Source organism: Argopecten irradians, chromosome 9 (assembly GCF_041381155.1).
Source record: "Argopecten irradians isolate NY chromosome 9, Ai_NY, whole genome shotgun sequence".
Classification (NCBI taxonomy): Eukaryota; Metazoa; Mollusca; class Bivalvia; order Pectinida; family Pectinidae; genus Argopecten; species Argopecten irradians.
This window is the reverse complement of record NC_091142.1, coordinates 28,682,476-28,697,133: the sequence shown is the minus strand read 5'-3', so window position 1 is coordinate 28,697,133 and position 14,658 is coordinate 28,682,476. Positions and strand designations below refer to the sequence as shown.

At 32.5% G+C, this 14,658-nt stretch overlaps 1 protein-coding gene and 1 long non-coding RNA gene across 2 annotated transcripts; both read right to left on the bottom strand.

The window, feature by feature from the left end:
• Positions 1-2,707: 2,707 nt before the first annotated feature.
• On the bottom strand, positions 2,708-5,738 carry LOC138331985 (uncharacterized). Its single transcript, XR_011209755.1, has 2 exons — positions 5,418-5,738; positions 2,708-4,801 (listed from the first exon to the last, which is right to left on the bottom strand). It is a non-coding gene; the product is annotated as an uncharacterized lncRNA (long non-coding RNA).
• A 5,239-nt stretch (positions 5,739-10,977) lies between these two features.
• Positions 10,978-14,612, bottom strand: LOC138331984 (dynein light chain 2, cytoplasmic). The gene is made up of 2 exons (XM_069279896.1): positions 14,458-14,612; positions 10,978-12,000 (listed from the first exon to the last, which is right to left on the bottom strand). The coding sequence occupies exon 2, from the start codon at positions 11,994-11,996 to the stop codon at positions 11,727-11,729; it is 270 nt and encodes an 89-aa protein (XP_069135997.1). The 5' UTR covers positions 11,997-12,000; positions 14,458-14,612; the 3' UTR covers positions 10,978-11,726.
• Positions 14,613-14,658: the final 46 nt, after the last annotated feature.

Below are 14,658 nucleotides of genomic sequence, written 5' to 3'. Positions count from 1 at the left end.
GCCCTTTAACTTGTGCAATCAGCACAACTATGAACCAAGGGGAATTTATAACAAACTTTTAAATTGTTAATGTCTTAAGATACATCAGAGGCCAGTTTCACAAACATTCCATAGCTTAAGGAAATTCCTTAACTTTAGAAAAGCATTACAGAAGTTGAGGGAAGTTAGTTTTTTCTTAATTTCAACATTTCCTATGGAGAATCTTATGTTCGTGATACTGATCAGTTAGAAAATGCATATGGAACAATGCAACTGGAGGCTAACCCTGAAGGGGAACATTTTAATTTGATTTCAAACAATTCTTTTAGTATTTATAAGAGAGAGCAATAATAGGGATTTAATTTACTATATATTTTGTTTAACATCATCAAGAACAGTCAACTTCTTTTGGTATCAGTCTTTTATTTTCATATACGATGCAATTGATAAAATGCTTGTCTTTACAGACATTGGAATGTAATTTTTATCATTATCTAGGGTCTAGCTGTGAAAAAGGTTTTAACTTGGAATACATGACCTAAGAAAAATTAAATATTTTGAAACTATTTTTGCACATAAAATTATAGAAATTCGAAATTTGAAGTATCATGTGCAATTCTTAGAGTTTACATATGCCCTGGTCTAACATATTAAGACTCTTTTCGATATGTTAGAAAATAATTCTTCACTGATTTAAATGATTCAATAATATAACACTATCCAAACCATGCAGAAACGATTGCTAATCTTATGCCAGGTTGACAAAAGAGCCAATTATCTAATTTCTAATTGTTTGCTATCGAAAGAATACAATAATTACTCGGTATTGTTTCCAAGGTGCCTCGATTAAGCAAGTTAGACTAAAGATATTATAAACCATGAAGCTCAATAACCTTGCAGTAAATCCCTTAACACTATCGTTATTTAATCACTACGGGGGGTGGAGGCGCAACGTCCTGGGTTATGGAAAATGTAGAAATTCTTGATGGAACCGGCCGTGGATTCAAAAGAATACAGAGGCCTCACTTGTAATCCAGGTAAATATATAAAAGAGCAAGTCTAACACGGTAGTTCCTTCCAGTAAGCTGATTTCTTAATCAGATAGTTGTTGACATGTTTTGACTCTAGGCGAGTCGTCCTCAAAACAGGGGTTTTGGGGACGACTCGCCTAGAGTCGAAACATGTCAACAACTATCTGATTAAAAAATCAGCTTACTGGAAGGAACTACTGTGTTGGACTCGCTCTTTTATATATTTAGCATTATTTAAGTTATCACCAGCTGATGCATCAGATCATAATTTCAAGATTCGTGTACCTGGTCCTGAATGAAATGTTTTGAAGATCCTCATGTCTTCTAAAGTAATCCTTTATGGCCAAGAAGGAAATTAAAGCATTTCATTTACTAGGAGGTCAATCAATCAAAATCTGTTGATGTTCCTAAGAAGCTCACTTTCAAAGACATCTGAAGACCTAAGCAGGATTGAAAAGCTTTTCCAGAATCTCCAAAATAAATGCTTCCAGAGATCCAAGCAAAATCCTACATGAAATTCAAAAGTGGGTAGCATTCGGAGACCTGAAAGGCATTTCTAGAGCAAGATTTCTCAAAAAATCCTTACAAATTTAAGCTAGATTTTCCCAAGATATAATGGAATCCAAAAAGTGATGATAGCTATTTCTGATCCTAGTAATTCTTGAGAGAAATCCTAAAGATCCGTCCTCGATCCAACAAGACGGTTTTTTTCTTTACAGAAAGATTTTAGAAGATCATAGCTATTCTATCCTAGATGTTTTGATCACAAATCCCAAAGTATTGATGATCCTAGCAATTCTCTAAGACATATCCAAAGATCCATCAGTGATCCAATAAGATCCCGTTGTGATCCAAGAGAAAAGGGTCCCCAGATCCTTTCCTCCATCTCTAATCCTATAGCAATCCTACTGTGTACTCGAGTAGTCCCCGCCGGTACACAGCCTGATCCTATAGCAATCCTATCATCCAAATTCCTCAAGATCCTATTATTTGATATTGGATTCAGTTTTCCATGGGGTGGTTTTCCGAACTCAGAAGGGTCCAGAAGCAGTCATATTTTCCTTTGCCATCTTAAAATATTACTTTTTACCCAGTATTCAAATGCTACCTATCAAAAGTTGTTATTCCAAAATATAACTTTAAAATATTTCAAAATATTTTTTAATTGATTTTGCAATATTTAACTTCTTACAAATTCCATTTTTTTTTTTCAAATTTTCTTTGACATGTGTAAAGCAAAGAGAAGACAGAAATCGTAAAGAAAAATATGATTTTCTCCTGTTTCCTGGTTTTCATCTTTCCCTCTCCTAGTTCCCTAGAGCTCTCCCTTTTCTCAAATTTTGACAAGAGTTGAATCCTGAAAATTTCCCTCTTTTCCAAAGATAAGTGATTTTCCCTCTTTTCCAAAGAAAATTGATATTTTTTTCCGAAAAGTGGTATATCCAAGACAGAATCCTACAGATGATCCAAAAGATTTTATCCTTATAGGACATATTTCCGCTATGTTGATCCAACAAAGCTCTACCCCGCAATCCCAAGGAGAGGTTCCGAAAGATTCTATCCAAGTGGAAAATGGGGAGGGTAGTTTTCCAAAGATTGAATCCAATACCATTATCAGATAATGCTCCCTCTGAGCGAACTCACTCCTTCCCGAGTATTACAAGCTTAGACCTTTGAATCAAACAAAGAAAAAGAAATAAGACATTAATCCTTTTAATAGTATATACATTTATGAGCATGAAATGAATGATGTTTGAACCATTATCATCATGCATATACATTACAGCTATTCCAGTAAAATATATCCAACAAGAGGGAAAATAATCTATCATACTAGAGGAAAGTTCAACAAAAGAAACTCCACATACTAGTCGTTACTATTGAGTAAATTAGGGAGAACGCTTCTTGGATGAATATTTTACTGGAAAAGCTTTTTGCTAAAATTAATTGAATTTTTATACATATTTGCGAAATGGAACTACATTCATTTTCAATGAAGAAAAAATTGAATAAATTGAAATGAAAATGATCAGATGTAAAATTAAGAATTCTTGAAGAAATGTAATAACATACCCCATTATTTACTCAATTATTACATTCTTCAAAATATCCCTTATTCTCTTTTGTGTAACATTAATTGGTATATATAATCTATTTCTTAAAAACAAGTAGGTCTACATTCTTGAAGTTTACAAACTAAAATGATAAACCAAAACACTTTTTTTTTTAAATAGTACTAAAGTCTAACATATACAATCAATATTACTTGGCAGTTGCCACATCATACAATGAAATGAAAGATGATGCCAAGTTTCTAGGTATGTGTGCCAGAGGTAAATTAATTTTGAATTAATTTGGACTTGAAACATTCTCAAAACACTTTTTATCTACAATCAAATGTAAGTGAAACCAGTATTAGTAAAGTGTTTTAATAAACAACTTAAAAGTCTATTAACTCCTACGAAAGGATTCCATATTTTTCGAAAGTATGGTTGAAAATAATGGAAAAGATTATACATGATTCTTTAGAATACATTATTCACAACATTAGACATTTCAATCAGTCTAAATAACACAAAAGTACAAAAGCAAAATCACATTAGATTATGCTACACTTGGTTATATAGTTACTACACATATTATACCAGATTAAGATACACAAAGATTTATTCAAACAGAAAATGCATGACACCCCCACCCTTCCTTATTTGTTCAAATATGAAACATTACAAGGGAAATAATCTTTAAAAACCTTTTTTCAAATAGCAATTTGATTAAAATAAAAGCCATCACTTTAATTTCTTGTGTCCATGGATATTTGCGCAATATATACAAACATGTTCATAATCATAATGATTATTCTAACTTGTGTTACTTCTGTTTTGAAAGTGAAACATTATCGGGATACAAGTCAGGGTTGGAATTAATTCAGTAACCCCTGAAGAGGGGTGGAGGAGTTGAACCATATACACTTTTGTATGTATAGCACAAAATTTCCTATCTTCAACCATTACAATTCATTCAATGCATTCATCTAGCCCAACAATTATTGTTTACATCAAAAATTACAAATACATTACTAGGGGGAAAAGTTTCCAAAATGCTTTATGATTTTCTGTTATTTCTCTACCCATCAGCAATGCAAAGATATTCTGTTATTTCTCTACCCATCAGCAATGCAAAGATATAAGTCAACTTTTTTTACTTTTACACATTCATCCCTGTAGACACATTTAGACTCTTCTAAATCAAAGACTAGACCAGTCCTTTATAAGTTTCGGGGTTGAAAGTGTTAAAATTGACATTGGATGAATTAACAACAAAGTGACACATATACTCATTTAGTCCTTGATAACTAACCTTAGATGCAAAAATCGATGACAAAATTTAAAAATTAAATGAAAATCAAATTTCAGAAAAAAGAATATTCCTCCAGAAACCAGCTAGAAGCTGCCATAAAATCATATTACCCTAGCAATATTTGTTATCAACATAGCTAATTTGTATGCTTTAAAATAAACCAAGATGCATGCTTTAGTTCCAGGAATCCTTTTAACAGAAAATTATAAGATTGTAGTACTTAAATAGTTCATTCTTGGTCTAAGTTCATACCATAATCTGAAGCCCTCCATAAGTAAGAAAGTGAAAAGTGTGTTATGTCCATCATGGCAATGAGCGAAATTCACTTCCCTCATGAAGAAACACCAGGAGCTGCTTTTTGTTTAGAGTGTCACATACTTCACACATTTTTCCTGGTTTCGCACCAATGGAATCCAATCAAATACCAGCTCCTGAAACATAAGAAATGAAATGAGTTATACATTTCACCAGTTTTGTAAACTTTTGTACTTCCAAACCATTTTGGATAGAATTTCTCTAAAAAGTATGTGCATGATATGGAATTAAACTGGTTCTAGTATATTCCATTTTAATGCACTACAAGCGTATTTTTTAATACTCAGGTGTAAGAATTTTAAAATTTTTAAAAGGAAGACTGCCATTAAAGAGTTGGGAAAGGAAGCAGAGAGAGCATCCTGCTGGTTGTGGATACGCAGAGGCGACAGTAGCTGGGAGCCAACCGTCGAAGAGTAGGGACTGATCACCCCTAGGCCTACTGACCCAACATCCGGAGAAAGTTCCCGGATAAGGGTTGAAACCCTCGCAGATGGATGGCCCAGGCTGATGACGACGGCAGTTGAACAGCAACACAAACAGCTGTATTAAGGTAATATTAAGAGTGACAGTCACTTCTCAAGAACAAAAAAACGTTGCAAAATTGTATCTCTCTTGAAAGGCAACATATAATGATTTTGTTTTCATTCTTAGAATAGTTTTGTTAGACTATATAAATAAATATACAATGTCAGAAACCATTTAATTTTTGTTCTGGAAAGAAATATTTCCTACTTCGCTGAACATTGTTGGACACCTATGACCGTGATCGTGAACGATCATAGCGTGGAGAAGATCCTCTTGGGCTTCGACTACGAGATCGACCTCCTTTGTCTTCCTTGACACGTACATACGATGTTTCTCCCTGAAATGTTAAAAGCAGATCATGGAATGATCTTGATCTTTGCAGCATATAGTGTCAAAATAATTTATACATTTCTAATCTTAAGCAACAAGAGTCTACAAGCTGCTGAGTGAAGTATCCCTTAGATAAAATGCCAAATGATAATTTCCTTTAGTGACTCTCGGACAATAAATTTTAGTTGTCCAACATAATGAGAATATTGAGCAGTACCATACTCTGCATGTAACATAAGGTAAATCCAATTTTCGCTCATAAGCAAATTGCCTTACTAGTGTTATAATGAATGTAGTAAATGTAATTGATGTAAAGGCAGTTCATGTGGTGACCGAAAAAACAAAGGTATTACTTTCAGATCAGGGAACATAAAAGGCGGGGAAAACATTCCTGTGTTATACAAATTAATGTTTAATTAAATTGTCTCGAAGGTGATGATTAGTGTGTTATGACGATAATTAAGTACTTAATATGTTTTTGACAAAAAATATAAACAGCTAATGTCATATTGTGTTTTAAATTTAAATACTCTTTTATTTATTCATTTCATTTCAAGCATGTACATGTCAAAGAATATAAACAAATATCAGGTATATGCTTAAATCATATTACAGTTAAATTCACAATAAGGAATTTGAAGATGATGATAGTAATTATTTTCGGATTGAAAATGATTACAATATTAAGCTTCCACAGTTGAAAATTACTTCTTTTTGTTCACACAGTTCTTCTCCTAGACTGTTTCCAGTTGAAATGATACATGCATGCTGACATTCTGTAAAACATAAGGAAACAATAAATGTATTAACAGAGTAATTACTGAAATGACATTGTTCACACCCTAAGATGTAATCGCACTAAAAACAGTGATCATGTGGGCTTTTGTACGATTGCATTTGTAAGACTGTGCCAGGTGGTAGAGATTAGTTCCGCTCGAGTGATCACACAATGCAAGTGAGAGTCGGGAATATGTTTATGTAAGTTTTAATTGCTAATCTCTGATGCTTGTTGGTAAAATATAACTCAGGATAATTGCTAAACAATTAACAGTTTTCTCTACATTTTTACAAATTGAAACAGCTTTTTAAGTGCCTTTACGGAAGAATTATGAAAAAGAAATCGACATTTTCGTCGATCTAGTAGTTCAAAAAAATATCACTTCGAGTTATATGAACATTCCATATATGATTTATGTCATTCGGCCAAAAAATTTACTTCGTATTACCTAGTTTAATGAATATGCTGTATGTATATAATCAGAACGTCAAGCTCCTGTGGTGAAAATAACTAAAATGTTTTAAAAGTATGGTTTAGTGGTAATCTCTGAACGTGCTTTTACATGTGCTTATGAAATTATCGATAATTATGGATGTGGTAAATATTCATACCTTATTAACTGCCGTTAGTTTTAAGATTACGCCACTTTGGACATTTACAAAATGTTCACCGTCTGTCACGTGCTATTTTATCAGTAGATCAGGTTTGTCCAAAATTTTGTTAGAGTTATCTTTCTTCCGTTGTAGTAAGGCAATGTGCCATAACACAGCCGGTATAAATGCATCTCCATTTCGCCATGGAATGTATTTGCTCCGAGACAATTTTGATTCAAATTACAAAATTCATTATGGTATCAATTTTGATGTTCGAGGTGAAATATTGATTTCATTTTTTCCCGTAGCAGAATAACCGTCTCTAATAGGGAGTAAACGTCTGGGGGGAACCAGCTTCGGAGCGAAGCATTTTTGGGACGAAACGTCTTCATTCATTGTAAACACCATTTTGGGGACGAAAAGTCTAGATACTTTGTAAACAATCAGGTGAAAATTTTCAAACAGAAGATCTTTTGGATAGTGTATATAGTAAGGATATGAAAGCCGTAATATACTATTCCTATTTCAACGTTACAGATACGCTTATTTCAGTAACTTTCATATTCAAAATTTGCTATTTAAAATTCCCGGTAAAATCAAAGTTGTTGAATACACTGCCGCTAGGAGCGCTAGTATCTGCGAGCAATTTCTAAGCCAATCATATTGATGAAATTGACTGTAAGAGAATTTTGCAACCACGAACACAATGGCGAGGTGACCCTCCTAATTATGTACAGTAAACCTTGGTTGATTCTATATCAAGAAATATAAATTAAAATATTGCGGGCACTATTTTTTTTATTGGTATGAAAATGGAGTGATGTTTGAAAGCAGCTGATCGATGCACGAGAATCGTTAGTGTATTCATAGTGTTTTCAAAGGCAACTGTTTGTTTTCTCCAGTTGGTTGACTCATATATATATATATAATAAATAAATGTTGAATATCCTCAAGTTGTGATTTAAATTTTAAAAAAAACCCAAAAACAAATCTGCGATCGATCTCTAACCTTAGTATTACCTTCTCACGGAAACAAGCAGACCTACATCCCACTCTTATTTTTAATAACCAACCCGTATCTCAGCATGACTTTCACAAACACTTAGGGCTAACATTTAATAGAAAAGGAACATGGTCAGAACACATATCAAATATCTATGAAAAAGCATCATCCACACTCAATATATTAAGAACTCTTAAACATAAACTTGATAGAAACTCTTTAAAAACACTATATATATCTTATATTAGGCCAATTTTAGAATATGCTGATATTGTTTGGGATAATTGTACAAAAAATGAGTCTGATCTTTTAGAATCTATTCAAATAGAAGCTATGAAAATTATTACTGGTTTAAGAAGAGGCACTTCTCATCATGTTCTTTACTCTGAAACACAACTTGAAACATTGCAGAATAGACGACATCAACACAAACTAACATTACTATATAAAATCCTAAATAACCATACTCCTACTTATCTATATGACAATATACATCCCTTCATAAATACTAATAATAATTATGCATTTAGAAATGAAAGGTTCTTTAACTTACCACAATCAAGGACTAACAACTATAATAATAGTTTTTTCCCATCTTCTATGAAACTTTGGAACTCACTAGATCACTCTATCAGAGAATCTTCTTCTATTTCCTCTTTTAAATTAAAATTAAAAACAACTTTTCCATCTATAATCTCCAAACATATTTATGAATTGTAAACCAAGAAATTTAAATATCCTTTTATGCCAATTGCGCAATAATGCCAGTGACTTAAATTATGACAAATTCTCCGATCATTTGACAGATGATGGTTCATGCTTATATAATTAATTTTTCTTTGTTTTCATACCAAATCTGGCTTTCTGATTGGCCAATATTTTTTTTGCATACCACTATGAAAAAAAAATCCGAGAATGGCGCGAAACCCCGACGTTATCGTGACGTCACAATAGAGACATTGACGTTGCGTATTGATTCGGAAAAAAGAATCCCTTGAAAAAACACTATAATGTTACATTTAAACATACTTCATTTTATCAAATAGAGTATAAAATTAATTATAAGTATTGATGTCACTATTTTTTAATTTTATCGGGTTATGAAAAAAAAATTGTTTGCAAACTTATGTGAGAATCCGCTACGCGGATTCACACAGTTTGCAAACAATTTTTTTTTCATACCCCGATAAAATTAAAAAATAGTGACATCAATGCTTAAGTGGTGCTCCAACTGAAAATTCTGAACATTATTTTTTTTATTGTACTCATTTTTCTGATTTTAGACATCACATAATCTCTATTTCTAATCTTTTGGGTTTTGTTAATATTGAAATTCTGTTGTATGGGTCTATTGATTTTTCTAATGATATTAATGAAATGATACTACTTCATACAAGTAATTATATAAAAAAAACTAAGAGATTTCAATTGTACAAATAGATTTTATAGAAATATTAAAATATATGCATGTATTGATATATTGAAGGCCATTATGAGAGGGTGTGTATATGTGTGTGTGGATGTGATATGTATAAATTAATTAATTTGTTTTCTATAAATAATATTGCCTATTTATTACTTATTCATTTTAAAATATATTTACTTATTTGTCTATCTGTTGTAAATATTTATTTTCTTTTCTATGGCCCGCTTGGGTATGCTCCTAATATTCTTTTTTCTTTTCATTTCTACTGATACAACACTATTTATATCTATTTATTAGTTAAATAAACCGGATTTCTGGAGAGGACCTATATAGGCTTTGCCTGTTGTCCAATCCATTTGGCATTACATTAATATATTATCTTTCTCTATGATTCATGTATATCTTGTATTTGTTAATAAAATATTTTGAAATGAAAATCTCTAACCTTTTCCCAGCTGCCGCTGTTCTTCAGGAGATGTTTATATATAGTGACGAAACACGCAGAAGGTAAATATAGAGATATGAAGAACAATCCGTCAATCAGAAAGTCGAATTTAGTATGAATGTCACAGGGTGAATGACAATGAGGAGACCACACCAATATAAAGTTATGGAAATAAAGAAAAATACTTAAAAACATATAAATATCATCATGATGAAAAGATGTAGCGGCAAGGAATTAAGCCCAGCTTTGTTGACAAAAATAGGTCGAATTTTAAAGATTGTCTGTCCCTTTACCAAGACACAAAGAAAAAAAAAAATGTTATGTAATAAAGAATGAAGTGGACAATAACGATTCGAAGTGTTGATATAGTAGTACACAAGCCTGTGTAGAAAAGCCGGATCACAAAATGGTAAAGTGGCCAGTTTGCGATTGATATGACTTAAAAAAGATATGTCAAAAAAGAAATCAACGGTATGTTTCGGATTCAAAGGTGATACTACAAAATAATTCAAAATCAATGCTTTATTAATTCCTGGAGTTTCCATTCCGAATTAAACGAGATGACTGAAGTTAGTCCATAACTGGAATGGCCCCCATCTGCATATTATTTAACATGCATCAACATCTATAGAAGAGATTTGTTACTTATACAGTATGTTTCTATATGGTACATACTGTATTCCTTATTTTGTCTATTTTTGCACTACAGTCGTCACTTTTACTGCACTTCATCTATTTTATGTACAAACTAAGACTTTAACTATTATACGTTTCCATAACTTAAAATGCTTGACATTATATTCTTGTAATTATCATGTTTTCACACTTAGTTTTATGCTGTCTATGGTTTGTAATTACCGGCATAATGTAATCCGAAGTATACACAATCTTGTTTTGCAAAATATGTTATTTATTTGTTTCAGTTAATTCTCAATGAATATCTTTACTATTCCTGTGTGCTGTCACATATTTATTTATTATCACAGGCTAATTTCTACTGTATCATTTCGATTATTTCTACGAATTTTTTCGTAAGTTTGTTATGAAAATAAGTGAACTCCTGGATAATGTATAAACGCTATCAAGGCGTCTTCATCAGTCGTGAGGTTATAACTTATATTTGAACCAGACTGTAATGTAGCCAAGGTTCATTGGTTTAAATAGAGGGAAAAAAAAACTTCAACAAAACATCTGTATGGCAACAAATTTGTATTTGATAGACTTGGTAGTACACTCAATATTGAAGCACCAAAATAAAACAATATTATGATAACATTGAATAAAATAAATGGACATCAACACAAAATGGAATTCGATGGGGAACAAAACTTTAAAACTAGAATTGGCACAATTATACAATTCAAACAAACTACACTTTGCATTTGATGCTGCATTGGTCAAACTGTCAGATAACTCGCATTTATAAGCAAATACAATCGCATTTATAAACAAATACAATCATATTCCTTGCATTCAATACTTGGCAAACTTTCATGCTAATCTTCCATGTAACATTTCTTATCAAAACTTGTAGTAATGTACTGTAGGACCGTACCAGATACTCCCGAGACCATGTAGTAGTCTGCAGCCTCTGAAATATCAAAGATGGACACATGCATACCAATCGCTTATAATCTAGCGCCCATTCCAACCTCTAAATAAAAGTTCCTAAGCGGGGAAACATAAAACTGAACGTGCACATTTGTTAGATTTAATGTAATATTTTTTAATTTTGGTCAACTGATTTATTGGAGTTTAAAAGATTCAAACTTCTATATGAAATCATGATATCATTGTCAGTGAAAAAGTTTGATCTGTACGACCACTGAACAGTAAAGATGATATCACACAATGTCACGTTTGGCCCTAAGGAGGAATCAAGCACAACTCGTCTCGAGATGGCAAATGCACAAAGTCAACAAATTTCTGTATAAAATATCTTCAGCCAGATTTGAAAAGCAAAATAGCAACTTGTCCCAAGTAGAAGTAGATGAAATGCTTGGTTTCATGTGTTACGTAGCTTCCAAAGTTACGTCCAACAATGCAATGCCAGGTTGGGTTGTACTTTTTATCGAACTCTTTCTTGATGAAAGCAGCAATGTCTTTCTCAATGTTGTACTTTTCTAAAGCCTGTGTGGCACAGTCAACTGCATCTTGCTGCATGTCCTCAGCCATGTCGGCATTTTTGATGACGGCTTTTCTGTCCGACATTGTGCTGGAAAATAAAGGGGAAAATATTGATGGTTAGATAGATCTACTGCCTAGCAACCAGTTCTCGCCACCGCATTGATCACCGAGGAATTTTGAGAATTTTTTTTGTGGAAATCAGCATTGTAGTGTCTTCTGTCAGAAGAAGGCTTTATTGACTATATTTTTGTGGAAATCATAGTACAGAATACTACAGATACATATATGCGATGGCGAGAATTGGTAGTCGGAGAGAACTGGTCGTCTGTCAGTACTGGTCAGCGACCAATGTACAGCCGTGTGCCAAAATCTTCGTAATTTTTATTTTTCCCTATATATTCTATGTATTTTTACATTTTTTCTTAGATTTTTCCTGATCTCATCTAGCCGCGGATTTTAATCAAATTTGGCATACTTGTAGAAAAATATCTACACTTTCAGCTCATAATATTAACATAATTTTCCTGTATGCACTTTTTGAGAAAACCGTATTTCATAACCACGCAAAACTTTATCGTTGCCATTTTGGTATGAATAAAGAAGAAAATGACGTCAAAAGTTGATGTGGTGCACAAAAAAATATATATATTTTGAAAACAAAACATCGGAAAATTGTACAAATATTATGAGCTGAAAGTGTAGATAATTTTCTACAAGTATGCCAAAATTGGTTAAAATCTGCCAATAGATGAGATCAGAAAAAAATCAAAGAAAAAATGTAAAATTACAAAGAATATATAGGGAAAAATAAAAATTACGAAGACTTTTGGCACGTTACTGTACATGTCCATTACGGAAAATAATCTAAATCTAACTTATTTTAAACTATCACGGCTATCGGATATTCAGGAAGACCTATCCTTTTTAGGAAACCAGGCAAATTTATTCTATCATCATGTCGGCGACAAAATAGAGTCTACTGGGAAAAGGGGAAATGACGTCACAAAGTTTCGGCGGTAAAAACATTTGAAAATGAAATATTGGACAATATTAGGCAAATATAATGAGCTGAAAGCGCAGACAATTCTGTTTTGTTATCGGCATATCGACATAAATATACTAGGGGAAAGTAGTCAAATTTCGGACGGATTCAAATTTCGGACAGTAATTAGAAAATACTTTAAAACTCATAAAATAGTCCAGATATTTGATAAAAAGTCATTGAAACTGACCTATGCTTTACTTTCAAATTGGAAATTAACTAGATTGAAGAACAGATGTGTGAGCATTATATTTTGTATGGTAAGTTTGAATATGAATATGTGACTGCGACCTTTCCTGCGGTTGAATATACAAAAATGAACTGGTCAAATGACGCAATATGGAACTCCATGTCAAACATGTCTTATTCAGTGTGTTCATTAAACTTTTTAAATTTTTGTTTGTTTAAACACATCCTTTTATTGTTTTGAGTAAAAAATAAACAATACAGTGGGAATTAACCATCACTTTACCTATATAAAGTTTGGTGTCCGAAATTTGAACACCCATTACTAATATGAAAATTTCCTTATTTGGAACAGTCCAAAATAATCGATAAATACTTAAATATTGTTCGATTTTCGTAACATTTGTAAAGTTCTGAATGGATTTTAGTAATTCAGAGCTTTCCTTAGTTATAAAATTAATAAAAAAGTAGAAGTAGTAACTAGGGTAACCAGTTATATCCTAGAAATAAAAGTGCAAGTAAACAAGGGAACATGTTTATCAGCTAAAGCCTTTAAGGGTACTTACACATTGAGCCCAAAATCTGGGTAAATATGATGAAAGTTACAAAAAATATATATTACATTAACTAAACAAACTCAACAAACTTTTTATTTCAATGCACATACATTTGCTAACATGAAATTCATGATTATGTAACAATATACATGTTTTATATGAAAATCATCCTAATTTAATTGGTTTTTAATTGCTGTCCGAAATTTGAACACCCTATGTCCGAATTATGAACACCCCTGTCTGAAATTCGAACAGCTATACATTGCTGATTACTTTGGCCTGGTATAAAACAAATTTAGTATTTGTGTCAAGTTTCAAGTGATAAATGCAAGAAAAGAAAATTCTCTTTCTGCTCATACGTCAGTTATGGGGGTATGTGGATAGGTTTCAAGCATACAAAGGTTTTACTATTAAGGTGTCCGAAATTTGACTACTTTCCCCTATATACCTAGATGAGATCAGGAAAATTCAAAGAAAAAATGTAAAGAAAATGTTCCGTGCCAGTGGGGACTGACTTTTTTGCAAGGCGCTCAGGCGCTGAAGTTTGGTCGAGTTGGCGCTTAAATCAGTTAAACATGTGGATATTAAAATGAAAGTCTACATATTATAATTACAAATGATTTTAAAACAAGTCCTTATGCTTCACGTCATATTTTCACTCTCATGAGGACTTCGGCAGATTATTCCTAGATTTAGGGTTCTTTAGCATCTTTTTGAAAAGGCAAACTATTGTAAATTTCACATTAACATTTAAACATACCTTTCTATGATATTTCTTTAGTGAACTTCGTCTCCGTGTGATGTTGACGACTCCAGGTGCTTCGCGGGCTTCGGTTCTGCGAATGATGCTTTCCGATGGTGCTGACATTAGCAACGTATCCACAAGGACGCTGAACCACGATATTTCATTGGTTGCTTGCTTTTCGTTTATTGGCTAAAATACTGTTAAATCTTTAGCAGC

Excerpts from the sequence above, each read along its gene's own strand:
- LOC138331984 (XM_069279896.1), bottom strand. The coding sequence starts at position 11,996 with ATGTCGGACAGAAAAGCCGTCATCAAAAATGCCGACATGGCTGAGGAC.